General features: G+C 45.1%; 1 protein-coding gene across 2 annotated transcripts in view; it reads right to left on the reverse strand.

Moving 5' to 3' along the window:
* Positions 1-874: 874 nt before the first annotated feature.
* The window catches only part of FAM222B (family with sequence similarity 222 member B), a 190490-nt gene continuing 163594 nt past the window's right edge, over positions 875-27770 (reverse strand). The window contains exons 1-3 of one of the 2 annotated variants that reach the window (XM_040338529.1): positions 24189-24345; positions 23941-24056; positions 875-3053 (exon numbers count right to left, since the gene is read on the reverse strand). In XM_040338529.1, the coding sequence (XP_040194463.1) occupies positions 1186-3053; positions 23941-23962 (1890 nt within the window). In that variant the 5' untranslated portion in view covers positions 23963-24056; positions 24189-24345 and the 3' untranslated portion in view covers positions 875-1185. Of the gene's footprint in view, positions 3054-23940; positions 24057-24188; positions 24346-27770 lie in introns of those variants that run through there. The other variant, XM_040338530.1, reaches the window with a different exon arrangement.

Below are 27770 nucleotides of genomic sequence, written 5' to 3' on the forward strand. Positions count from 1 at the left end.
CAACCTCGGGTACACGCCTTGTTCCCTAAAGAGTTCAAACGGCCATCCAAGCAGCAGCAGAGTTCTGTTGAACCCTTGGAGAACATAAATGCAATCAAATAGGCATTGGAACAAAGGGGGTTATTTACGAAAGACAAATCCCCTTTGCACTACAAGTGCACTTCGAAGTGCAGTCGCTCTAGATCTGAGGGGGGCATGCAAGGAAAATAAAAAACATAATTTTACCTTGCACATAATTGGATAAAATCAGCAGAGCTTCCCCTCATTTCAGATCTTCCCCTTGGATCTACAGCGAGTGTATTTTCAGCGCACTTGGAGTGCAAAGTGGATTTGCCTTTGCAAATAACCCCCAAAGTGTCCATATAAGCCAACCCTAAGCCAGAGCACATTTTTCACCTACATCGGTTACTTCCCTATGGCAGGACACGAGTGGCCTTAAATTCCAGTGAGAAGCCAACAACATGGAACCCCGGCACAAAAAGATATTGTGCACTGTGTCTAATGTGCGCAGAGTAAAATCTACCAAGCAGGGGCTGGAAATCATTGAAAACCAGAAGGACCTTTGGGCTCTTAGCTTAAAAATGACTAATATACAACACTGTTGAAATGCACTCTTTCTGGCTAAAATGTTAATGGTTTCTTTAATTTGTGTGCATTCCTATTGCATTTCTTGGCTGCACAGTAGTCAAATATGGGATACAATGAGACAGGTTACTTTTCCTCAATGGCACAAAATATACCAGTAGATTGCAGAACAGAGGTACATCAATATTAGGATCTGTGGATCTTGCGTAGCTAATTCCCTGACAGTGCTAAAGAGGAGGAGATTGAACTTTTCCACCTGTATTGCCTGAAGCAAGAGTTAAGGGGGGGGGGGGGGGGGGGGGGAGAACAAGGCATAACACGCATTAGGGCTTAGTGTTCCCAAGATAAAAACAAAGCAGCATATAGAAGCCCCTCAGTGTCAGGAAGATAAAAAATTGAAGGCAACACAGTCTCCACAACCACTGACAAAAGTATTGTATGGGATAGGAAAACAAAAAAGTACACTAAACCTAATGAATTGCAGCACCAAGTGGCTTGCATTGCATATAATGATCACAACAAGTTTGGCAATTGAAGAGGATACAAGAGCCTTGCTAATCACTTAAGACTAAACCCTCTCATTTGCAGTGTGACTGTAGTCTACCTATACCCTTGATGCTGAACATGAATACTTCGACTATCAGCTGGCTCAGGAGCTCTACTCATTTGGGTTCTTTGAACCTTGCCAAGGGGTGGCATGCCCTGTTCTCTAAAGCAGGACTGCTGAAAGTCCGTTCCAGAAAGGTAATCCATGGTCTGCATCACGTTATTCTGATTGGAAGATCCGCCCCCAACCGCTCTATAGTGAGTACCACCAGCACAATCCAAGGGTGCACCAGCTGCCTGTCCTCCATGGAAAGGCATGGTGAGGTCCTGTGATCCAGAACTGTCACTGTTTGGAGTAGGCAGAATGTTATTCCATAGAGGTTGAAAATAATGTCCATTAGTATATGGCAGAGGACCCGGCAAGCCATTCACAGGAGGGGAAGGGGTAGGTTTATCAATAGGGGGTTTCAGGCCAAAAGACTGGCTCATGCACAGTTCTTGAGCGTAGTTCTGCTTGCCGGAAAAGCCCTGTGCAGAAATCTCTCTCTGAGTGTGTTTTCCAGGAACTGCAGATTCTCCACACATTTGCTGCAGATGTGCCAGCTGATGCTGGTTCCATGACATAGGTTTTAGGTCACCAGGGTATGAAGAGGGAACTCTGCTCATGTTCACCATGGGGACATTCCCAGAGGCAGCAGAGGAAATAGCAGCAGCGGCAGCATGGTCTACAGCTGATCCAACACAGGAAGGCATAGGGATGCTGTGAGTAGAGACCCTGGTGCTTGCATTGATAAGCAGGTTACGACTAATAGGGCTGGGGTTGGCAATCTGTCCCTCACAAACAGAGGTAGTGCCTATGCCGGCCCTAGCCTGACAGAACTGGTTGATCTGGTGCACAATGCTTCCAAGGTCTGGTGGTCTATTTTGCTGCAGGGTTGCAGCCATAGAAAGGGGGATGGTTGAGGTAGACACTGTCACATTCGGAGGGGCATCTGCATCAGGCATCTTTCGAGTTCCATGTAAAGCAGGCTGCAGAATATTGTTAGCAGGGTGTGGCAGAGTCTGGTGAGTCACACCAGGGGCATGCTGTAAAGTTGACTGCTGGGGCATGCTTTGGACATGTTGTGACCCCATGTTCTGTGGATGCTGCATTCCCTGTGAATGCTGCAGCGCTTGAGACATATTCTGAGAGTGCTGCAGGACCTGAGGGAGGTTTTGTTGGTGCTGCAGAGTCTGTGACATGCTCTGCTGACGTTGCATTGTCTGTGGAATTCCCTGCGCATGATGCAGGGCCTGCGGCTGTGGTATGCTCTGTGCATGTTGCACACTTTGTGGATGCTGAAGGGCCTGCGGTTGTGGGATGCTCTGCGTATTTTGCAGACCCTGAGAATGCTGCAGCCCCTGTGGCATGCCTTGGGGGTGCTGCAACGTCTGAGGGTGTGGCAGGCTATGGGGGTGCTGCAGTCCAGGTGGCATGCTCTGAGAGTGTGACAAAGTCTGTTGCATGCTCTGGGCATGTTGCAGAGTCTGAGCATGCTGTAGGGCTTGCTGGGGGCGGGTAAGCCCCTGAGGGTGATTTAAAGTGCTAGGTGCAACATATGGAGAAGAGGGAGGATTCATCATGGAGTCTGGCAAGAGGCGGGCACGATTTCCGTCGAAGCCCTTCAAAACACTTTTAGCAGGGGACTTGACAATTGCAAGAAGTCCAGCCTTTGTGCTGACCTGTGATGGATACGGACTATAACGCTGCCCTGATGTATCCAGTCCGTTCACGGTGCGGCGTATATGCTTTCTCTGAGGAACCTTGACGCTGTTTGGGAAGATTTTTATTGTAAGGGGATTATTGGCAACTGTCTTAGCATATGCATCCAATTCTGCTGGAGTAGGATGCTGAGCAGATCTCATCTTCTGTGTAGTTTCCCCTGCCAAAAAAGAACAAAAACAAACCATGTTAAGGCTTGTGAAGCTCAAGAGGAAACCAAAAAATATGACCAAATTAACATGCTGAGAAATTATATATATATATATATATATATATATATATATATATATATATATATATATATATATATATATATATATATATATACTCGACATACAGTAAAACTGACAAGTAAAACATGTATTAATTTTCATACCAATCACAGGATTTAAAAAAAAAAATTATAGTTTTTAAGTACGAAAATATTAATTCTGCTGCAAGAGGTGCCTGAACATCCCTTTTGATGTCTTCAAAGGAGCCAAAAAGCCAAGAGAGTTTTGTTCTCATACTAAACCACCAAGGCTCTCCTTCACCCGTGGCAAGTCGACATTGAGGCCTAGATGGGCCCCAATTTTAGGGATCCTGAAGCACAAATTCTTAGAGAGGTACACTACTTCTAGGTGCCTAGCCTAATACTCCTGAACCATGCCCGAGTTGAGTTTACCCAATATTTAGTTTCTACAATAAGGCGTAAAAATAGTCAAGTTCAATTGCAAGAAAGAACAGAAGAGATGTGATCACATTTGAAGAAAGCTTGGTAATTAAGCATAACGACAGCATTTGGCTATAAATTCAGTGGTTAAAGCAAAACTCCAGGCAATTTTTTATTTACCATGCGTTGGGGCTGTGCCCAGACTGCATAGGCCAACTGCTCATTTTGGTCTAGTGAGATTATTAAGTGCAGCGCCGGATTAGCACTGTACCTGATATTCTCATTATGCACTTTGTCTGATTGCAGTGTTTGTAGCTTGAGCAGTGCCGTGCACATTTTGAAGTTTAGTTATTTTGGTCTAGGGCAATGATGGCAAATCTTGGCACCTCAGACGTTTTAAAACTACATTTCCCAAGATGCTCATGCACTCTGCAGTGTAGTTGAGCATCACAGAAAATGTAGTTCCAAAACATCTGGGGTGCCAAGGTTTTCCATTACAGGTCTAGGGGTTGGGAGAGCCGAGATGCTTGCTTAATTCTCCGATCCTCCCAGTGCAAGACCGGTCCCTTCAGATCCTGGCCATCTCCATGGTCCAGTGGTCTGACATCCATCACGTCCATAGACCAGCTCTGGATGTGAAGAGGTCAGGAACAGCTCTGGATGTGGAGGAGCGTTGTTTCCCGGAGAATCGAGTGAATATAGGTGCTGTGTTCACCTCACGATAAAACAAGCAGTTAACCTGTGCTGTGCAGGCACAGCTCCACTGCATTGGGGGAAAAAAAAAAAAAAAAAGTTTGCCTGGAATTGAGCTTTACATAAATCCGCTCAAGTGATTACCACATCATATTACATTCTGAAACATTGTACATAAGGCTTGAAGCTCCTAAACTATAAAAGATGCAAGAGCTGTAAGATACTACGTGTCATTGGCTCCATCCACACAATTGTCTTGGAGTGGGGGAAACAACTGCTCAAAATATAAATAAAAATTCCAAACACATTTGAGGAGAGGGGTAGAAGCTTTCATATCAGAAACCACTGTAGGGCGAAAATTAGACAAATTCAGAATCTGATCAACTTAGTCCCGTGCAAGTGGTCAATTATCCAGCATGTGGGAGGTGTTCATTGTGGAAAATTATCATGGCACGCAGCAGGAAAAGTATATTTTCAGACATCTCAAATAACCAGTTCTGCTTCCCACACTAGCTCACAAATAGTCCTGCTAGTTCAGAAAGTTACTTGGCAGACAACAAACCAAAAGCATTGGTCAAATTATTTTCCTACATAAAGTGGACGTCTGAAATCAGTGAGCTTTTACAATCTCTCAGATAAACATTACAGTAAAGTACCCGTCATGTCTGACAACCATCACTAGCCAGTGAGCCCTGAAGGGTTATGTTAAAGTTACAGTCCATTTTAATTATTTTTTACGTTAAAGGAAAAGTAAACCAACGTGTTTTGGATGTAACTGAAAAATGTGCAATTAGAGTTCTTAAAAGGGGGTTGTAAAGGTTCATTTATTTTCTAAATAGGTTCCTTTAAGCTAGTGCATTGTTGGTTCACTTACCTTTTCCCTTGATGTCCCTTCTACATGTTTTTTTTTCTTTGTTTTCTTTGTCTGAATTTCTCACTTCCTGTTCCTCCTCAGTAAGCCGTTATGGCTGACTAACCCCCCAGCCAGATGATGGGGGCAAGCTTACTGGAGGAAAAAAGTGAAATTCAGACAAAGAAAAAAAAAACATTTAGAAGGAAAAAGGTAAGTGAACCAACAATTCACTAGCTTAAAAAGGAACCTATTTGGAAAATAAAAAAACTAAACCTTTACGATCCCTTTAAAGTGAACCTGTTCTTTGGGCCATGCAAGACAACAGGTTCACTTAACCACCACCATTGCACATATCTACCCCCCCCCCCCCCATTTAGCTGCTGGAATTTTTTATATCCCATGACAGCTCTGGAGCCTGGCGATTGGCTGCTTAGGCACCCAGAGCTGTCATATGGAGGTAGAAAGAGCCCTCAGCCTTGTGTAAGGTTTGAACGAAGGTGAGCAAGGCACACGTACCCCACATCCAAAGAGTACCAAATACAATGGCACAGGGAGCAAGGGTAAAATGGCAGTACCTATGCTCTGTCCTACATGGGAAATACAGCTGTTCAGTGACCCTACTGCTTTGCTCTGCCTGTTAAAGCACAGGTGTGGAACCTGTGTTCTTCAATGAACAATTGGATATTACAGCAAGTACAAAAATCCCATTTTGCTTCCAGTTTATTAAGGGGCACAGAAATTCTGATACTTGGGATGTCTAAAAAGCAGTCCAATAGAGAGGTGGTCCAAAAAAAAAAAAAAAAAAAAAAAAACACTATAGCCTCACTAGAAGGACCAACACATGAACACGAAAGGTGGTGAACCTCCCTACTTGAAAGGGAAATCTGACAACACAACCAAAGGGAGAGCCCAGAGGACCACCCTGTTTCTCCAGAGCAGGAAAAAGGGATCAGAGAGGATACAGGAGAACTGAGCCAGAGAAAAGCCAAGCACCCATAACTTACCAAAAACAGCTGGACCAATACAATGCCCAATGGGCAAGAAGGGACCAACAACCCGATTTGGTCATCAAAACACAGGGGACAAGTTCAGGTAAAGCAGTGTTCTAAACCTCAGTCCTCAAGTACCCAACATGCCATGTTTTGAGAATTTCTCTTAGATAAAATAGCTGTCCAAAATACCAAGCCATTGACTGATTTAAAGCATCTGTGCAAGATAAAAAGAAAACCTTACAACATGGCCTGTTGGGGGCACTTTACCTCAGTGGTTCTCAACCTCAGTCCTAAAGGACTTTTTAGCATAAAATGAGGCATAGTAGCGCGAGCTACAGTATGCCTGTCTTTATTTTTTTTATCCCCGTACTCGCTGTGCACTCGTAGAGACAAGATTACGACTCCCAGCGGGGAATGGGTGTTCCTATGGAGAGAGAAGGTGATTGACGGCTGGCTCTGGCACGTCACGCTTCTCCGGAAATAGCCGAAATAGGACTTGGCGCTTCACTGCGCCTGCGCATAGTCTGTGCGCAGGCGCCGTGAAGAGCCGAGACCTGTTCCTCAAAAAGGCAGCCGTTGCCGAGGAGGGTCAGTGTGACCTATCATAATGGATTGAAGTTCCATGAGGTTGTTTGCAAGCAGCAGGATTGTGCCCTCTTAGGCCTATTAGCAGGAAAGAGCATTTAGCACTCCATTTAGATTATGTCAGCAGTTCCACATTGTCAGGAATTTAGAAATGGCACCAAACAGTGTGGCTAGGGAGGTAGGCGCCAGATGCTTCAGTCCAATTGACTCCCAAGCGAGTCTTCAGACATGGAGGTCACACTTGGGGCTGTGCCGTCCAGAGTTGTAAGAACAAATCATTCACGGCCAACTTAACCAGTACACTCAGGTCCGGAAAGCACCACAATTCAGAGCATAGTACCCAAAGGCCACTAGGCAATATTGTTTGCCAATGTCCAATCCTTATGCAGGCAGCAGTAAAGCACAACTGTATCCAAATTTCTGTGACCCTCAACGAAAAAGTAAAGCCATATGCCACTTGGAAATCAAGTTTTACTGTAAATTTGAGTCTGGCCTAGCACTCCAGTTTTAGTCCTCATTTGTGTATACAGACAAAATACATACCCTTCTCCCCTTTTTTAATAAGCAATCACATAACCTCTGTTCTCGGCTGCATAAGGGTCTCAGAGCTGGGGGGAGGAAAAAGCAGCAGCATAATGGTCAATGAAAGGCTGTGCCAGCACAAGTCTGATCATTGGAGGAGCGCATGCTCAGTTCTCAGGACAGCTAGAAAACTGACCATGATGTGCTTTAATGCCTAGTGTGGTCAGTTTTTATTAGGCACGCAAAGTGACAGGCAGGAACACCAGGCATTTCAGACGAAGGAAGCAATACAAAAACTTAGTAGTCTCAGTTTCCAGTATATAACATACGCATGAAGCAAAGAATACAGGGGACAATCCTGGACTTATGCGAGCTACACGCTGAATAATAATAAGGTCAGTAATGCAGTAAAAAAAAAAAAAAAAAAGTGCACACTACATTCTCACCAAGACCTTTCACACTGGGGGGTGCAGCAGCACTTGTTTTAGTGGTGCTTTTATGGGGTTGAAAGCGCCAGTGCTGCGGCTCTTCATAAGCATTGCCCATTCATTTCAATAGGCAGGGCGTTTTTGGGAGCGCTCCTAAACCACCGCAAAGATGCTGCTTGTAGAACTTTAACATACTGCAAGCACCCCGCCCCAGTGTGAAAAGATACACGGAAATGAATAGGAGGCAGTTTTCAGGCGCCATTTAGATGCCATTTCTAGCGCTAAAATGCCTGAAAACCACCTCAGTGTGAAAGTGGTCTTGTACTGGTTGCTCAAATCGCAAATTCACAGACGAGGCGCTTAAAACACAACGAACCAAGTCTATTCATGACTAAAAAACACAGCAAAGGACCAAGAACATTATTAAAAAAAAAGCATTAACCCGCTGAAAAAAAGAGACAGCTGTCTGCTGTGCTGCCCAATGTTTGAGACGCAAATTCCATACTGAAGATCGAGATAGTGGTATTTGCAAATGTGAGTGGGCCAAAAAATGTCATTGTATTACATCAATAGTCGCTGTGGGCATTTGTATCTGCTGTTAGAACCTAGTATACAAATATACACCGTCTTTCTTCACTCACCCAGGTATCACCACAAAGGCACAATAAATGCAAAGATATGCATTCCCTTATCACATACCCCCTTTGTTTGTTCAAGTCAAGAGGATGAAATCTGGGCGGCTAAAGTGCTGATTTCATAGAGCAGGCAAAGTTTTACTCATTAAATCACTGCACTTCTGCAGAGATGTCTGCCAGGTGGACAGCCTTGAACAAAACCAAGCAGGGAGCTATCTAGGGCAGAGCTGAAGCAGCCTCTGGACCAAGAGGAAGTGCCGTGATGTCAATTCCTATGTGCACATAATGCACAATGATTACACAATCTGCGACAGGCCAAATTGCACCAAAAGCCCCAGCCCAGATGCTGAAATATTTGCCTCTTGGGCTTAGACTTGGCTCATGAGGCCGTCAGCGACAACCAGACGTACTAGCACTAGAACCTGCTGGAAGCATTGGCACTTATTGTGCAGCCAGCTGTGCACAACACTCAAAGTCTGCAGCATAGTGGGCTAAATGCGGCCTCCAGTCAGCATGTTGGGCACTGAGGCTCAACTATCCATAATGGATCATACTCACTTATTTGAGCTGAAAGCTTATGCACATGCTGCATGTGATGATTCATGGCCATCCTTAATGAGAAACATGAAGAAAGGGCTCTACCGCTCTCATCCAATGCAGCCCATAGAGTGTCAGCTCAGCAGGTTGTCTCAGATTTGCTTCACAAATTCAGTCAAAGAAATGAAAGAGGCTGAAGTCCGACAATGATCCTTCTCATGAGCTATATACAAGGGTCCATGCATACTGGCTTAAAGCAGAGATCCACCTAAAAGTGGAACTTCCGCGTTAAGCACTCCTTGCCCATGACATATTCGGCAAGGAGGGGGGAGGGGTGTACCCTCATTTTAGTGGGACTACCTTCCCACTTACTCTATCCTTTTTTTGGCCACCTAGGCGACTCCTCCTCTTGGCCTAGGCAGCCCCTCCGTGCCAGCGATCTTCTGCGACACAACTCAGGTCCCAGAAGATCATCTGGCCAATAGGAAAGCGCAGTGTGTGCCTGGCAATGAAGCCGTAAGGCGAGGGGGAGAGGAGCGAGCCTCTGGGTGGCCGCATCGCTGGACTGTGGGGCAGGGAATTGTCGGTTTTATTAAAAGTCAGCAGCTACACTTTTTTTTAATAAACTAAAAAACACGGGTGGAACTCCGCTTTAAATAATCGCCAGTGCTCTTGGTAGAAAAACACATTTTTAAGCTTTTTTGTATGAATGCTTAGGGGTGTTTTTTGTTTGGCCAGAAAATCTCTCACAAATGCAAAACAGAAAGGTTTTTTTCTGCCTCTAAATGCCGAGTCTAAAACATGTCTCTAAACAATCTAATATGTGCATGGACACGAAGGTCAAGATTAGTTTCTTCTAACAACAAAACACACTAAACTCAAGGGCCATACGTCTGTTTTGAGTGGATCTGATTGGATGGTAGACAGGTGTCAGCGGACATTCGCCTGCCCATAGGAGTCAATAGGTGGCCCGCTTGGATCCGCCTAAAAAATGGACAGCTGGATCCAAGCAGGCTGACCGTGTGAAAGGGGCCTTAGATGTGATGGCTGCATTCAATTAATTTTTAGGCATTCCTTCCTATTTTTCACCTGATCTGGCCAATAAGACAGAGGAGACAAACTGTTCACCCACAGCAGTGCCTACAATGATCAGCTTTTATGTTAAACCTTAATCCCAAAAGGAAAAATAAAATAAAAAATGTAATAAAAAAAAGTTTGCTTATAAAAGTATTAGCTGAAGTTTTGCTTCAATTTGTTAGTGTGTATATAAGGCCGGTCATACACTGAGCAAATTTCTTTCCTGCAACCAAACGTAAAGGGCTTGCGATTGAATAGGATTGTAATCAGTTTCCAGCATAACTAATGTCTCATCATAAGGCCCCTTTCACCGGGGGACAGTAAAAACAAGCGGTTAAGCTGCAGTTTTACACCTCCGGCCGTCTAAAACCAAAACATACAGCAGAAGGCCTGTATGCATGAAAGAGCACTTAGCGTTGTGGCAAACACAGCTCAGCGTGTTCAGTCGATAGATGGCACTGCCTGTGAAACTCACCAATCCAAGTCAATGCTGCAACCATGAGCTAAACACTTGGCCTGTGGTTACGATCTGTTAAATTCAAAACTGCCATTCAGCAAAGAGAAGAAAAAAGAAAAAAAGAAGAAGCATTCAGGAGCCAGTAGGATCGCCTCCTGAGTGAGGAAGACGCTGGATCCCTGGACAGGCAAGTGTCCTATTAAACATCAGCAGATATAGTATTTCTAGCTGCAGACTTCATTTTTCAGGGGGAGACTGGAGCTCTCCTCTAATGAGCATTACAACATAGATCAGCTTTTCAATTAAAATACTCTCCGCCAACTAGAAAGTGAGCCATTTCCCCATTGTTTTCTCACACAGGCATGGTAATAGTCATGCAATACACGCAAATTAAGACACTGGAACATTTCTCGCATTTCAGACGAAAGACAACAAAAAAACTCTCACTAGAGAACTTACAAATTGCTAGTGAAGACAGAGGATTGTGCTACATCGAAATCGCACCACATCGGAAAAGCAGATTTCTGCAACTTACTAGACCTGTTAGAGAGAAGGTATAACAGTCAGAAGGCAGAGTAATCATGTTTGCACCTGTAATGGCAAGGCCATCGGCCGCTGAAGAGAAAAACTCGAGCTCCATGCCCTGTATAAATTTGTAAATCTGCAAGACTCGTTAGCTCAAACACTGAAAAAGCAAAAAAAACTAAAATTCATCGCTAATCATCCAGAGCCTAAAACTGATGCCATTTCAATTACATAGCTGTGTGCAAAGCCTTCTTTACTCAAGATCCTAAAGCCTGTCAGCACTCTTTCTTCAAGACAATGGTCTTGATAAAACTGTAATTAAAGTCATTTTCAGAGAATTGGGAATCCTTTGACTGCAGATTAAGAAATGTAGCTGTCAAATCATCAAAAATTGCATCAGGCTCTTGATTTTGGAAAAGGCAGAACATGACAGATCAGAGACATGAGGAGATAAACGTGTGTCTTCCAACAGTGTCCACCCCTTCACATCTGTGAGCCCGACCCAACTGTTCTGTGGAGAGATCAATTGGATGTATAAAAAACAGGTTAGTTGGACAACTTTTCTTGAACAGTCGACTGCAGCCGCTGACCGTGTCCCACTGGGGAGGATTCCACCATCCTCCTCGTTTGTGTGGATGGACGATTGCCTTTTCCCCCCTCTATCAGCCCACTGACTAATAAAAAAGTAATCTATGGCCAGCCCTAGACTGCCATAGACACATGACGGCTAACAGATTTGGCAACTAGAGAACATAGCCCAAGAACATTCATTCTTGCCCCATTTGCACTGAATAACTTTACATGCAGTTTCAATAGACCAGTGTTTCTCAACTCCAGTACTCAAAGCGCCCCAACAGGTAATATTTTCAGGATTCCCATCAGATAAAGCAGCTGTGGTAATTACTAAGGCAGTGAAACAAAAATCTGCACAAATTTTAATAGAGTGTATGGGGCCTTAGGCAAAACAGCGAGGAAGGAACACAACCGATTGTGAAAATCCCACTTCAACTAGGCACCATCTAGTGGTGCCTGGCAGAACTGCATTCAATAGAAGTGCATATAAAATCCAATACCTGGTGCCAGAGAACGGTTATTCTCTATGGCAGGGGTAGGCAACCGGGGGCCTTCCAGCTGTTGCAGAACTATAAGTCCCATCATGCCTCTGGGAGCAATTGAATCTGTCAGCCTTGCAATGCCTCATGGGAAACTTAGTTCCACAACAGCTGGAGGGCCCCAGGTTGCCTACCGCTGCTGTATGGCAACCTATGCTGCACTACCAACATCATTGACCACGACAAAAGGAGAAAATATGCTTGCGCAGTAAACAAGACCTTACCCTCAGAGAAACCAGATATATTACATTTCAAACAACGGTTTTGTCCTGTAAGTTGAGTTTATCAAAGTCTGCAGAGTTCACAGAGTGCCTACTGATATATGGCTGAATCAGGGACAGCCATGTAGTCTATGCATACCCTTAAGCCTTGTACACACGATCGGATATCTGATGGAATCTAATCCGATGGATTTTTTTCGTCGGATATCCGATGAAGCTGACTTTCATAAGTCTTGCATACACACCATCATTCAAAAATCCGACTGTGCCAAAACGGTGACGTAAAACACTACGACGTGCTGAAAAAATGAAGTTCAATGCTTCCGAGCATGCGTCGACTTGATTCGGAGCATGCGTGGATTTTTGACCGATGGACTTCCACACAGACGATCGGTTTTTTTATCCATAGGAAAAATGTAAAACATGTTCTATTTTTTTTCATCGGACAAACCGATCGTGTGTACAGGGCTTTCGTCTGATTTTACACAGCCCAATAAAATCAAGTGAGGCTTTGCTTACTACAACTGGGTCATGTAGAGGGTTTGATGGTCAAAAAATTGTAGTTTGCTTCAGGAATGGCTGCTTATTTATTATATATATATATATATATATATATATATATATATGACTGCATGAGATGAAGCCATCCTTTAGTCATAAGAAACTCTGGCATGTTTAAGCAAAATAGAAGCCATTCAAAGGTGGACAGAAGCCTTAGCGCCTAGTCACAGTGATATAAATGGGCACCAATGGCTAACCTTGTTGAGAAATGCTTGCAAGCTGGTACCAATCACTCCCCTTTCTATAACAGAAAAAGGATGAGCATGCATGGTTCACCGGAGGAAGGTGGGTCACTAGAAGCATGTTACACCCTAAATAAAGGTGTAACATGCTCCTAAAAGTGAGCTCAAGGTTTAATTTTATATTTGAGGTCTCTTGAATGTCTTTTTGGCAACCTTACATTTGACTTGAAATTGGCCATTTCATCAGACTTCAAATCGTATATCGAGCAACTACCACGCACAGCTCATTCCCTGAAAGTTTGATTCTGCCGGTTAACACTAAAAAATAAAATAAACTAACTTAAAAGCCCACTGTATCAAACATACTGCGTAAAAATAACGTAAAACAGTCTGTGCTGTCCAACTACCATTAATCATACTGAAAGTTGTGATTTTTCTTTTATTGCTTTCGGCAAAACAGATTCAGATTGGCCAAGCACCCCAACTCCACTCCTCTGATCATCCTCAATGTCCCAGCCATTTAGGACTACCACAGATGGGGACAAAAGGTTCTGATCACAACCAAAAAGCCTCCATTTAAAATGGACAATCTAGAAACATTTCAACAGGTATTGGGCAAGGCACAGTAGTTTTCCCAAATATGAGCAATATCAAGAAAGCAAAATTGGACAGTACTTTCCTCAAACTCAAGATCAGACTGAACAGCTTCAACCATTGAGGGCTTCTTTAGCTGGATGTATAGATGTAATTGCAGCAAGCAGAAAAGGTCAGCGTTGGGCCTTTTTAAAGCGGGGTTCCAACCACAATTAGCATTTTTTTTGTCCTTTCATCATGCGTTTTTATAATATAAATCCGGTCACTTACTATTTTACAATCCGCCGCTGCTCCGCATAGTTATTCAAAAAAGATAGTTTTATAACCTATGTCCACACCGTTGTCATTTTGCTTGTGGCCATTGTGAAGCCCACAAGCACTTACTTCCTGGATATCTTGGATAGGGAGTTATAATGGGAAAGCGCACTGCATCTTGGGAAATGATGACACACATTTCCCAGGAGCATTAGCGTGCTGAGGAGCCGAGGGAGATGTCAGAATCCTAGGTGATTCCAAAGGCAGATTTCGTGGCACTGCATAGCAACAGGCATTTCCAGGTCTAATGAGCACAATACTGAAAAAATAATTTTGGGATGGAAACTCCACTTTAATCCATGCCCTGTGAAGGCCACACAGATGTGGCATGCATCCCCAAGCTGTCAATTGGGACACAGCCATCAAAGTGACATCCATGCGGGTGCATGGCCTTGAAAGCAAAATAGTGTTATACTAAGCAGAGAGTCCAACAATGAAAGAAACAAGTCATTTCATTGTTGCCAAAACACTGTAAGGCAATCTTCCTGCTCTGGTTTTCTCAGGGAGAGAACATTTTAGATGCAAGGTCCTTTTTAAAAGTGCCCTTCTCTGCCCCTTTCTAAAAGCAGAACCTGTAGGAGGGGAAAGAGGTGGCTTCCACCCAGGTGACATGAGATCATCTTCCTTCCTCCAAATCAATGTGGGGAAATGTAGAGTACGCCCAAACGCACCAAAAAAAAAAATGCTCCCAGCTGCTCGTGAGATCTAGAGTGCTCACTATTACCCAGGATCTTGTCTCTTTCCTGAGGACAGGCAAGCATTTTTTGTATTACAGGTATTTATATAGCGCTGTCAATTTAAGCAGCACTTTACATATATATTGTACATTCACATCAGTTCCTGCCCTCAAGGAGCTTACAATCCAAGGTCCCCAACTCACATTACGGCCAATTTAGACAGGAGCCAAATAACCTTCCAGCATGTCTTTGGAGTGTGGAAGGAAACCCACGCAGGTAGAGTCATGGTTGAGATTCAAACCGACATCTCTAGTGCTGCCAAGTGGAAATGCTAACCACTTAGCCACTATGATGGCCCATTTGCTTTCTTTCAAAGCAGACCTTCAACTGAAAAGGACAGCATCATCCTCTTACTCCTCCTCCGACTTACACAATCATAGTTTTTTCCCCTGAACGAGTACCTTTTTTGCTGGTACTCACTCCCACTTCCTCAGATGCATCATCAACCTGCCCATCCCCTCTAGCTGTGTCCTGGGATTTACATCACATACCATGAGGCTACAGGACCAGTCTCCCTGCATTCTGATCACACGCATGCACAGTAGGGAGCCCAAATGTATGCGACTAGGATGTAACAGCCATCTTCTGCATGCAAGATGGCGACCCAGATGAACAGAAGCCCTGCAAAAAAGGCAAATGATTGTATTGAAGACAGCACTGGGTTTTGTGCTGCCTGTTAGTTTTCCCATAGCCCAATGAGGTTTCTATTTAAAAAACATGGATCTTGCAAATTCAGCAGATTTCACAAACATCCAATGCCATGCTTAGTCTAGAATAGGCATAAATTTAGGGTTATTGCGCATGTAGCCCATATTCAGTATTGCTATTTTCACACAACTGCTCGGGACATAGGAGATGCAGTCAACTGATGTCTATAGTGATTCATGTGACCACAGAACACACAGAAATAGAGCAAGCTGTGTTGGCATTAATTTTGTTTTTCCCAGAAAATAAATTTATACTTAATCATGCCATCATAATAGAGATCAGATGACTACAGCTCAAGACAAGGCAAAGGTTAACAGAGCTGTGCTAATTTAACAATTACATCCATTTATATAAGCTTCAAGGAGCTTGTCATTTTGAGGCGTTTCCTGTACACATTAGGGAGGTTTATATTGGGCAACATGTAAATGCTTTAATGGCTAAAATGTAAATCTTCTGTTATGTTAAACAGATGTTCTAAATTAGTTCAAAAGACAGTGGATTATAAGAGTAACTGATTGCAAGTTTTAGTAAATTAATCGGGTTAAAAGATGTACAGGCATGTCCGATTCCATTTCAGAATGACGTCACACCTTTGTGTGGTTGTACATGCACAGGTTACCACAATGCATCATGAACCTGTGTATGAATTATATCCCAATGTACTAAAGAAGGGGTGTCAAACTCAATTTCATCACAGGGCAGCATCAGCATTATAGTTTCCCTCAAGGGGCTGGTATCAGTTACTATGATATATATAAAAAAATCTACAAAATAATTGCCTCATCATTAAATTATTACTGGTATTGTAATAACTGCTCAGACAGAACATGGTTCTGCCATGATGTTCTGTGTCAGAAGTCTCCAATGCACAGAGAAGCGTAGGATCTAGCGGAGGAGTTCTGTCATCCTGTCTGATGCCGACTGCTGAGACGAGGAGGGGGCAGGGACAAGTGGGGTGCTGCAGGAGAGGTGCGAGGGCCAAATGAATGGCCTGAGTGGCCAATTTCATCCTGCGGGCCCAATATGATGCACGTGGGTTTCAGCACACTGCCACACATTGCATCACATCAGGAAAAACAGTGATACCAGCTCACCATGGATCCACAGTCACTTTATTAAAGTGTCCACATGACAAACTGTTTCAATGCACCATTCTGTGGTTTTTCAAATGTTGCACCGAGTCCGTTTGCAAGGTGATCAGCTTATTAAAATGTTTGAACAAGTTACTACAAACCCACAGTGTGTGCTGCCAGTTTATAGAAACCTAGAAAAGTGACAGCAGAAAAAGGGGCAAGTAGTCTACCATCGCTCCCCCCTTAATGTTTTTTTCCTTTTTTTTGTAAAATAATAGATTTAGATTTGTCCCAAGCATGTTTGAATCCATTTAGTGTTGCCCGACAAATTATCTCTGCTGTGGAAGTCTGTTCCAAGCATCCACTACACCTTTAGTAAAATAAGACTTTCTAAGATTAGTTTTGAACTTTCCTCCAGTTTGAGGTCATGCCCCTGTTCTTGATCTTGGCTAATTCTGCCCTCCTGAACCTTATGCGCCCCCTGGATGTATTTAAAAGTTTCAATCATATTACCCCTTCCCCTTCTTCAGACTGTACATATTAAGTTCCTGCAGCCTTAACGATACAGTTTATCCCTCAGATCGTTCACCATTTTTGTTACCAGTCTGTGAATTCATTTTGTCTTGATATCTTTTTGTAAGAACTGAACGCAGTATTCTAAATGAGGTCTCACTAAAGTTCTATATAGGGGAATCGGGACCTCCTTCCTACTGGTGATCTCTCTCTAGAGATGCATCCTAGATTTCTATTCACTTTGCCACTGTCTGGTCACATGGTTTGCTTATTTTGCAGACATCTGAAATATGCACCCCCAAATCTTTGTCCTCTGTAGTGTTGACCAACACTACTCCCCCCCCCCCTCCAATTATACTCCATCAAGGGATCAATTATCGCTAGGTGCTTTATTGTACATTTAGAAACATTAAACTGCAGTTTTCTCTGCTTTGACCAATCTTTCAGCAATGCCAAATCATGTTCCATGTTAGACACCTCCAGAGATATCAACCCTATTGTACACCTTTGTGTCATCGGCACCTGCTTACTTCCTGGCCTCCTCTAGAACATTCACAATGAAATACATTGAGAATAAAATTGCGAAGGTTTTATTTCTTGTTAATGCTGGTACATTGGCAGAAAATTCTAAATAATTGGGGTACCAATGTACAGCATTGATCAAGTGTTTCAATTCTGCCTTCTCAGCCTGTAGAATACACTGGAGAAAAAAAAAAAGGGCATGAGAATGTTTAAGTACACGTTGAGTACACATGTATTCTGCTAAGGTCTATGAAGAATACACTACCCCCTGGGCGGTAAGAAAAGGAAGAGTAGCAACTACTGGTAGACTATGCAGCTGCCCTTAGGCCTACTAGTCTAGCGTGGGCTTAACCATCACCCCTACCATTAAAGCGGATGTGCCATGGGAACAAAATATTAAAAGTCAGCAGCTACAAATACTGCAGCTGCTGACTTTTAATATTAGGACACTTACCTGTCCTGGAGTCCAGCGCCGATCGCAGCAGAGCACGAGCGATCGCTCGTCACTCTGCTGCTCCCCCCGCCATCCACGCTGAGGGAACCAGGAAGTGAAGCGCTGCGGCTTCACTGCCCGGTTCCCTACGGCGCATGCGCGAGTCGCGCTGCGCCCGCCGATTGGCTCACACGCTGTGTGCTGGGAGCCGAGTGTTCCCAGCACACAACGGGCGACAGACGGGATGTGACGGAATGCCCGTCTTTCGCCCGTATCGTGTGGCCGGAAGTGGGTGCAAATACCTGTCTTTAGACAGGTGTCTGCACCCCCCTCCCCCCTGAAAGGTGTCAAATGTGACACCGGAGGGGGGGAGGGTTCCGATCAGCGGGACTCCACTTTAGGGTGGAGGACCGCTTTAAGTAATCTATGGTTCTCAACAACTTCGGTACTTGATGAATACTCAAATTTGTGAAGAAGATTCCCCATCCATAGAAACTCCTAAGGAAAGTCTGATGGAAGTGAAAAAAAAAACAGGTTGCTTGATATTGTAAGGCAGAAGCAACACACCAAAAGTTCCAAATAAGAAAAAAATCGCATCCAGCACCAAATCAGGAAGTGTTCGGTTAGCAAGAAGCATCTTAATAGTATGTGCAACAACACGCTCACCTCACCCTCTTCAAACCCACCGAGTGAGAAAAGGTTATGCCCATGACAATATGTAAAAGCACAGCCATTTACTAGATATCAGAGCTAAAATATTTGGTGACCAAACACACTTTTTAAAGATTATGGGGAAAACATTGACGATTACTTCTTCTGAAAACGGTTGTGGCCTGGCTGTCTTGCTGATTAAATGCCTTTATTACTATTTGAGGCAGTGACCTGACCAAATGGTCAGATCAGAAGTTCTGACTTCAATTGTATGCTTGTTCTGGTTCAGTGACTCAAAAGTATGCCAGAGACCGCCAAGCAACCTTAAGCCGCTGCCTCAGTTGCCCTTCCAGTTTCAAACTTGCATTCAGGTGACATTTTCAAAAGCATATAAATGCAGGTAATGATCTCTCAATGACACCATTCAAACTGGACGTTCAGGTGCACTCAGGGCCATTCAGTATAGCTGCATTAAAATAAAAAATAAGTAAAAAATGTCCAGGATCTGAACCCTAGATGTGGCTATACGGATTTAAACTTGTACAAATTTTCAATTTTTCCAATTCGTATGACAGTAGATTGTGACCGGCTCCTAATGGAGCCAGTTGACACATCCCCGGGGCAGCTGTGAAGCGAATTGCACAGGGGGTCCTGTGCATTTTTGGCTCAGTTTCAGGTCCGAAAATTAAGCAAAAATTTGGGCCTGAAACAGAACATGGACGCATCAGACCCCTGCTGTGAGCCGCATCTGTATTAGGTGTGAACCCAGCCTAAAAAGGAGGATCTAAACACAGGAAAAAGTGATCTAGGAAGCATACAAGTTGTTCACACTTCCAAGATACCTTTTCGAAATGCAGGAGTGACAGTGTGAGGGAGGCCTTAGAACAGTGGTTCTCAACTCCTGTATTCAGGACCCACTAACAGGCCAGGTTTGCAAGATAACTGAAATACATCAGAGGCAATATACTTTGCTGCTCAGTGATTGCAGTATTCTAGTCTGCATTTCCCCCAAGGTAATACTTAACATCTGGTCTGTTAGTGGGTCTTGAGAACCACTGCCTTAGACGGTGGTCAGCAATGGCAATGACAGACTGCTTCACTCAGAGATCACCTTTAAATGAACATGCCCTATTGTAAAACAAGATCTGGTGTCTGACCACAAGAAACACTGCAAAGGGATAACATTTGTGCTACTATTAAAGGATTTGATAATGGAACCCATTACATTTGGATTTAGAGAATGTAATGTGCATGGTCAGTTTTTACAAAATGGACAGTGGAGTGGGTGGTGGCACAGGTAAACACTTTGGTAAGTGGCAAGTTTACAAAATCAGCGATAAGGGCTCATTATCAGGGGGCATACTGCAGTGTACGGCCCTGAACGCTGACAGTATGCATTTGGGGCAGTGCATCTGCACAGGATTTAAAACTGGGAGCAGCAGTTGTGTCTGTATGGAGTCTGTGTCCCACTTGACATCAGCGGGACTACCTGCAGGGGAATGCACAAATAAGTGTGCATCCCTGAACAGGTAAAGTCAGCCCTCACATGAGAGTAAGCTGTAGTATGTGAGTAGTATGTGAACAAGGTCTAAGGCAGCACATAGATGAGTTTCTCAACCTGTGGGTTGAGGGGAAAAATAAAAAAATGGACCCGAGTCCCCCCCCCCCATCCACACACAATGTGGATAGGGGAACCCTCCCTATGAGCCTTTGTATTCCGACAGCTGGGAGACTCCCCCACCGTCAGAATACACCGATTTTCAATATAGCCGGCGGTGCTGTTCGAGCAGGGAACATCCGACAGGGTGGTTGTACAGAAGTCAAATGGTAACCTCCCTCCCAATACAAGGATCTAAATTTGGATGGTCCCTGCTGCACTGGCAGAACTGTAATCCATGCATTGCTGGCTTAAGCCCTGGTTCACACTGGGTACGATTTGGAACGATTTGAGATGCGATTTGACATGTCAAATCGCATCTCAAATCAGCGGCAATTGTTGGCAATGGCACTGTCCTAATCAGTCCGACGCCGCATCTGCGATTTCAAAAAGTAGTTCCTGTACTACTTTTTGCGATTTCGGGCCGCGATTTACATTAAATTGCGGCCGAAATCGCGGTAAAATCGCGCATTTTACCGCGATTTTGAATTTGCAGCAGTGTGAACCTAGGCTAAGAGTTACTTTAAGGGCAAGTTTACTATGCAGTCACCCCTTACATAAAGCAGTGCCCCATGATCATTAGATCTTACAACCATGCCTTTCCTCTGGACACACACCTGGCGACTATATTCATGATAACAGAAGCCTGTTTCTGTCCCCGATTTACACAACGCTGTGTGGTCTTCCTAACCACTTGAGCTCCAGAAAGGTTATACCACCTTCATGACCAGAGCATTTTTTGCCATTTAGCACTGTGCGGTCACGCAACGCTGTACCCAAATGAAATGCATGTTTCTTCACACAAATAAAGCTTTATTTTCATGGTACTTGATCACCACTTGGGTTTTTTTTTTATTCAATATTTTTTTTGCAATAAAATAAACACTTTCTGCTATAAAACATCAATTACATTATTTTTTTTAGAACAAAAACATTTCTTTAAAAATGTAGCCCAAAATGTATTCTGCTACATGTCTTTTGTAAAAAAAAATCCCAATAAGTGTATACTGATGGGTTTGCGTTAAAGTTATAGCATCTACAAACTATGGTATATATACTGAAATTTTTTATTATACTAGTAATGATCAGCGACTTCTAGTGGGACTAATAGTGCGGAGAGCAATCTGACACTGACTGACTGGGAACTGATTACCTGAAACCAATACAGTGATCAGTGCTAATAATATACACTGTCACAGTACTAACACTGGCTGGAAAGGGGTTAACGGTGGACCCAACATTGGGGTTGATTTACTAAAACTGCAATGTGAAAAATCTGGTGCAGCTAGAAGCCAATCAGTTTTGACAAAAAAAACAAAAAAAAAAAAACACCTGGAAGCAGATTGGTTTTTATGCAGAGGTGTTTTTTTTTCTCTCCCTCAAACAGAACAAACAGCCACGTCACTGCTCCATGTCTGTGTTAGTAAACACAGGGCTCAGTATTGTGATCCGCTAAGCCAAACAACAGGTTCTGGCCATAACGATTGGCCCGGGACCTGCTGGCCAACTTGTACTTTAATGAGTCACAGCACAGATGGGGTGACAGCATGCGTCCCCTACATGGAAATGCCAGATCACATACATGATCAGAAACAGAGCAGCCACCCTGTTGCAGTATTTTTGCAACGGGCGGTCCTCAAGTGGTTAATAGGATACAGCAGCCATTCATATGATCACCCTGACTGGGCTGTGCACTCTTGGTGGTGGTTAACTCCAGCACGATGCTGGAACAGCGTGATTCCAGTGCCGGTTCCCACATCACATAGGACTCGCAAGCAGTTCACACTGCCCTATGCGAACCGCTGTGTGTGTCAATTGAAAGTGAATGACTCCCCCAGAACGGTTTGCATATCACAGTGTGAACTGCTGCGGGTGTCAATTGAAAGTGAATGACACCCCCAGATCAGTTTGTATATCACAGTGCGAACGGTGAATTCAGACAGGAATCTGATCACACGGTCCTGCACAATTTTGATCCGAATCCGGCCAAACAATCTGTATTGCTGAATTTGCATTGCCTGTGATGTGCAAAGCAGTGCGGTACAAATCACATGCAATGTCTGAACCGGAACTTCTTTTGGCTTGGTTAAGCACAGCTGCTGTGAAGCCCTCAGGAAAAGGATGGTGCTGCCTCCTACAGTACTGAGCTGGGGGTGTATGTGATGTGCCCCAACAGCTGTAGGAAGACAGTATGGAGCTGTGCAAGGGCACATTCCCCTCGTTTGGCAGGGATCGTTGCACTGATCCCCACTGAGCAGGCAGGCGACAAGACCTGTCCACTCCACTGTGCAGAGCAGAGACAGTCCGATGTCCTCAATGGGGGAAAAGGACCGCCAGTCCATTTTCATCCAATCTGTGTCCGATGACATCCCACAGGGGATACGGGAGAGTCCGATCAGGTCCCCCTGAAAAGCTTGCAGGCGGACCTGATCAGAAAGCCTGTGAGAAAAGATCCTATTGCGGAGGCAATGATTTTGGCAGGCTTTGGTTATGGTGAATATGGCCCACAGGTGAGTCAGGAGAGGCATGGTTATGAAAGCATCAGCACCGGATGTAACGTGATTGCAGAGTGTCATTCCTTCCAGATAAACCTAACTAGTCCTAAAACTGTCCCCTCCCAACACCTATGCTGACTAACCTGTGTAATAGAAGATGTATTTACTTATTGTCAGCCTGTCCCAGTCACATGATCCTGTGTCAGTTAACGGCAGCTGCAGTGGAGAGGAGGGAGCACTGACAACAAACAGGCCATAGGAACCTATGTGGGATGCCACCACTCCAGGTTTTACTAGTCATCAGAGCACTCTCCTTTCCCCTGCAGCTGGCACAGAACAAGGATCATAATACCAGAGCGGCCTGAAAATAAGTATATAGTTTTTTCTTACACAGCTTAGTCACCATAGGTGATAGGAGGGGGGGGGGGTGCGTTTAGGACTGGTTATGGGTTAAACTGGAGAGGGGGGCTGGTGACAAGGATGAGAAAGGGACCATAGAGAGGAGGGCAGGTGAGGGGGGACCATAGAGAGGAGGGCTGGTGAGAAGAAGGTGAGGGGGGCCATAGACAGGAGGGCTGGTGAGAAAAAGGTGAGGGGGGACCATAGACAGGAGGGCTGGTGAGAAGAAGGTGAGGGGGGCCATAGACAGGAGGGCTGGTGAGAAAAAGGTGAGGGGGACCATAGACAGGAGGGCTGGTGAGAAGAAGGTGAGGGGGACCATAGACAGGAGGTTTTGTGAGAAGGGCCATAGAGAGGAGATAGAGTAGAGGGCTGGTGAGGGGGAACCATAGAGTAGAGTAGAGGGCTGGTGAGGGGGAACCATAGAGTAGAGGGCTGGTGAGAAGGAACCATAGAGTAGAGGGCTGGTGAGAAGGAACCATAGAGTAGAGGGCTGGTGAGAAGGAACCATAGAGTAGAGGGCTGGTGAGAAGGAACCATAGAGTAGAGGGCTGGTGAGAAGGAACCATAGAGTAGAGGGCTGGTGAGAAGGAACCATAGAGTAGAGGGCTGGTGAGAAGGAACCATAGAGTAGAGGGCTGGTGAGAAGGAACCATAGAGTAGAGGGCTGGTGAGAAGAAGGTGCAGGGAACCATAGAGAGGAGGGCTGGTGAGTGGGGGCCATAGACAGGAGGGCTGTGAGAAGGTGAGGGGGGCCATAGAGAGGAGGGGGAACCATAGAGTAGAGGGCTGGTGAGAAGGGACCATAGAGTAGAGGGCTGGTGAGAAGAAGGTGCAGGGAACCATAGAGAGGAGGAGGGCTGGTGACAGGGATGGGAGCCGGCAGCTGGTGCAGGCCCCGGACAATGGCACACTTACATTTCTGAAGTCCAGTGTTCATCTGCGGGAGAGGGAGAAGCAGGAAGGCGAGGTCATCTGGTCCTGGGGATTAGGCCAGCATGGCAGAGCCGCACTAATACCGCATGAGGGTCGCCCTGTACAGACAGAGAAGAGAGAACACAGGTCAGTATCGGCCACAATATCCGCGGGGCGTAGCCGGGGACGGGAGCAGCGTGCGGCCGGCACCCGGCTTGTAGGCGCTGGAAGGCCGCAGCGGCGCCTCTCACCTGGGCTGGATCGGAAAGAGATGAATGGCAGCGCTCTGCCCCGTCCTCCTAGTGCCTGCTGATTTGCCGATTACTATTTGGTGAATCAGCAGGCACTGAGAGAGGGGCCGAGCTCTACCGATCGGTCCGCCCGCCGCCGCTGACGTCAGCGCGGCAACCGGCGTGCCGCGTCAGGACGCTTCACGCATGCGCCAATGCTGCTCACCAGCCAGACGTGCCACGCCCCTCTCGCGGTCGCAGCGAGCTGTAGGAGGGGGAGGGTTAAGGCGGGGCTGTTTGCGGCACTATAAGTTGCAGCGGGTTCATAGCCCGTCCGTAGGTACAACACTTGTACGTCACCTACACGGCCCTGACGTAATACAGTATCACAGTCATCATTTTGAGCTCAGTACAGCAGAACAATGTGCGGGGGAGTGTGAGCAATTACTAAATGTCATGAGACAACAATGGAGGCCGCCATCACTGACCTCTCATTTTATGTGTGATCCCAGGAACACATGGTGCAATCATAGTACAGGGCAGAGCTGACCACACCAATCACAGCACCACACTTCCCTAAAGGAGTTCTCTGATCACCTCATACACTTTTATTGTCAAGATATACAGTACTTGATTTGTTTCTCACCCTGTCCCCCATATACACATTCTGAGGAGTCAGGGACTGAGGTATCAGAGGGACGCTACATGGAGGTTTGTCACCTTTTCTTAAAGCTGAACACTTTAGCGGTACACAGCTAATTGTTTTTTGTGTAGTATACACCAGTGTTTCTCAACCTTTTCCCAGTCAGGTGCCCTTAAAAAGTATTGCAGTCTTGATGCACCCCTGTCCAAAGTTTGGTTTACATTACTGTGTGTCGCAGAACGGACGCAAAATCACGCTCGTTCCTGACACACAAATGATCTTTAGGGGTATCATTAATTCTTAAAGTGGAGGTTCACCCTCAAAAAAATTTCTGACATCACACGGAGTCGAGCCATCCTACCGACAGAATGCCGGTGTTTTTTTTTCCTCAGCACATACCTCGTTATCAGGATTTTCACCTCACGGCAATCCCGCGGGAGTTCCCAAACACTGCCTGTGATTGACAGGCTTCCGAACGGCGCATACTGCGCGTCACAGGTTGCCGAAAAAACCCGAACGTTGGTGCGGCTCTATACAGCGCCTGCGCACCGACGTTTGGGAACCTCCACTTTAATTTTTAACATTAGATTGATGCTCATTTTGTCAAGGGGAATCGGGTATTTTTTTTTTAAATCGAAGCAGTACTTACCGTTTTAGAGAGCGATCTTCTCCGCCGCTTCCGGGTATGGGCTGTGGGACTGGGCGTTCCTATTTGATTGACAGGCTTCCGTCGGTCGCATACATCGCGTCACGATTTTCCGAAAGTAGCCGAACGTCGGTGCGCAGGCGCCGTATAAAGCCGCACCGACTTTCAGCTACTCGTGACGCGATGTATGCGACCGTCGAAAGCCTGTCAATCAAATAGGAACGCCCAGTCCCGAAGACCATACCCGGAAGCGGCGGAGAAGATCGCTCTCTAAAACAGTAAGTACAGCTTCAATTTTAAAAAAACTACCCGATTCCCCTTGACAAAATGAGCCTCAATCTAATGTTAAAATTTTTTTTTCGGGTGAACTCCCGTTTTAATGATAATCCACACATTGGCAAACATAGTCCAGGACTTGGCTACATTATTATGATAATACAGGATTTATTCAGCACCAACAGTTTGCACAGCACTTTACAATATAAAGTAGTCTCCTACGGAGACTTTACCACGTGATCAGCCGTGTCCAATCACAATGTAAACAGGAAAAGCCGGTAATTGGCTTTTCCTCACTCCATCTGTCGCATCTGTCAGACACGTGTAGAGGACCACCAGGGATGCCCAACCACAGGTATGCCACCCTAGACCATCAGTGATGACAATCACAAATGGATGCAAATCAGTGCCCACAATGGGCATCACTGATTGGCAGGCATTGTTTGGCACTGATTGGCATCCATCCATTAGTACAACACATACTATTAGTACGTTTGTGCCATCTATCAGTGCCCATCTATGACCATCGGTGCCCGTCAGTGCAGTACCATCAGTGGCCATCAGTGAAGGAGAAAATGCACTTATTTACAATGTTTTATAACTGAAACAAAAAAAAAATTTGTTTTTCAAAAATTTCGGTCATTTTTTTAGCAGAAAATAAAAATCCCAGAGGTGATCAAATACCACCAAAAGAAAGCTCTATTTGTGGGAACAAAATGATAAAAATTTTGTTTGGGTACAGTGTAGCATGACCGCGCAATTGTCATTCAAAGTACAACAGCGCTGAAAGCTAAAAATTGGTCTGGGCGGGAAGGTGTATAAATGCCCTGTATGGAAGTGGTTGAAACAGTTTATTAATTTATTTATTTTTATTCTGTATACCAAAGGCCGTTAAAAAAAAGGAAAAAAACATCTTACATAGTCTAATGCCACGTACACACGATCGGAATTTCCGATAACAAATGTTCTATGTGAGCTTTTGGTTGGAAATTCCCCATCGGACATTTTCTGTCGGAATTTCCAACAGCAAAAATTTGAGAGCTGGTTCTCAAATCTTTTGACGCACAAAAAAATCGCTAATCACCGCCATTAGTAAAAAAAAAAAAAAAAAAAACAATAATAAAAATGCCATAAATCTATCCCCTATTTTGTAGATGCTATAACTTTTGCGCAAACCAATCAATATACATATCGCCTAAACTGAGGAAAGAAATTTGCTTTTTAAAAAAACTCACGGATCGGATCATTTTACGGATCAGCAAAAAAAAACAATTGTAGCCTCACTGTGCCCCCATTGCAGCCTCACTCTCACCTCTACCTGACGCTCCTCTCTTCCTCCACCTTCTCGCCCGATGCTCATCTCCTCCCCTGACCCTCCTTAGCCCATGGGCATGTCTCCCCCCAGGTGGTGGTGGACAGTCGGGTCTATACCTCTATATTCCCTCCATATGTCTGTCACACTCATGCAGCCCCAGACATCAGCTGCACCTCACCCCCCCCCCCCCAGGCTGGTGTCATGTGCCCCTCCGCTCCCCCTCTCCTTCCTGGTGGGGTAAACAATCCCCCCTGGGAGGTAAATTCTTCCATACCTACGCGACCCCCCACACATGGAGCATCACCTGCCGCCATGCACCGCACCGCCCGCTTCTCTCTGTTTACCGCGGGACAGCCGCTCACCTGCAGCACTCACTCAGCAGTTATCCACGCTGGGGGAGTGGCCGGACACACCAGAAGGTGATTGGCTGCGGCGCACATTGTGTATACAAGCGCGGGGTAGGGAGGAGGCGGGGCTGTGCGAGCAGAGCGGAGACTATTTCAGTGTTAGCCTATACAGCGTGTTTTACCGCTCTGCTCGCCACCCTCCACCTGCGCCGCGGATCATGTGTGTGCTGATCCGTGGTCATTGATCCGTGCGGATCACGGATCAATGACAATCCGTTGCACCACTAGTGCAGACTTCTGGTAAAATCAGTGAGCCAATCGCACAAGCGGGAAATTATGTTTCTAGGGGGCATTCTGTACACCATGTGCAATTGTA

The sequence above is a fragment of the Rana temporaria genome, chromosome 2 (genome assembly GCF_905171775.1).
Source record: "Rana temporaria chromosome 2, aRanTem1.1, whole genome shotgun sequence".
NCBI lineage: Eukaryota > Metazoa > Chordata > Amphibia > Anura > Ranidae > Rana > Rana temporaria.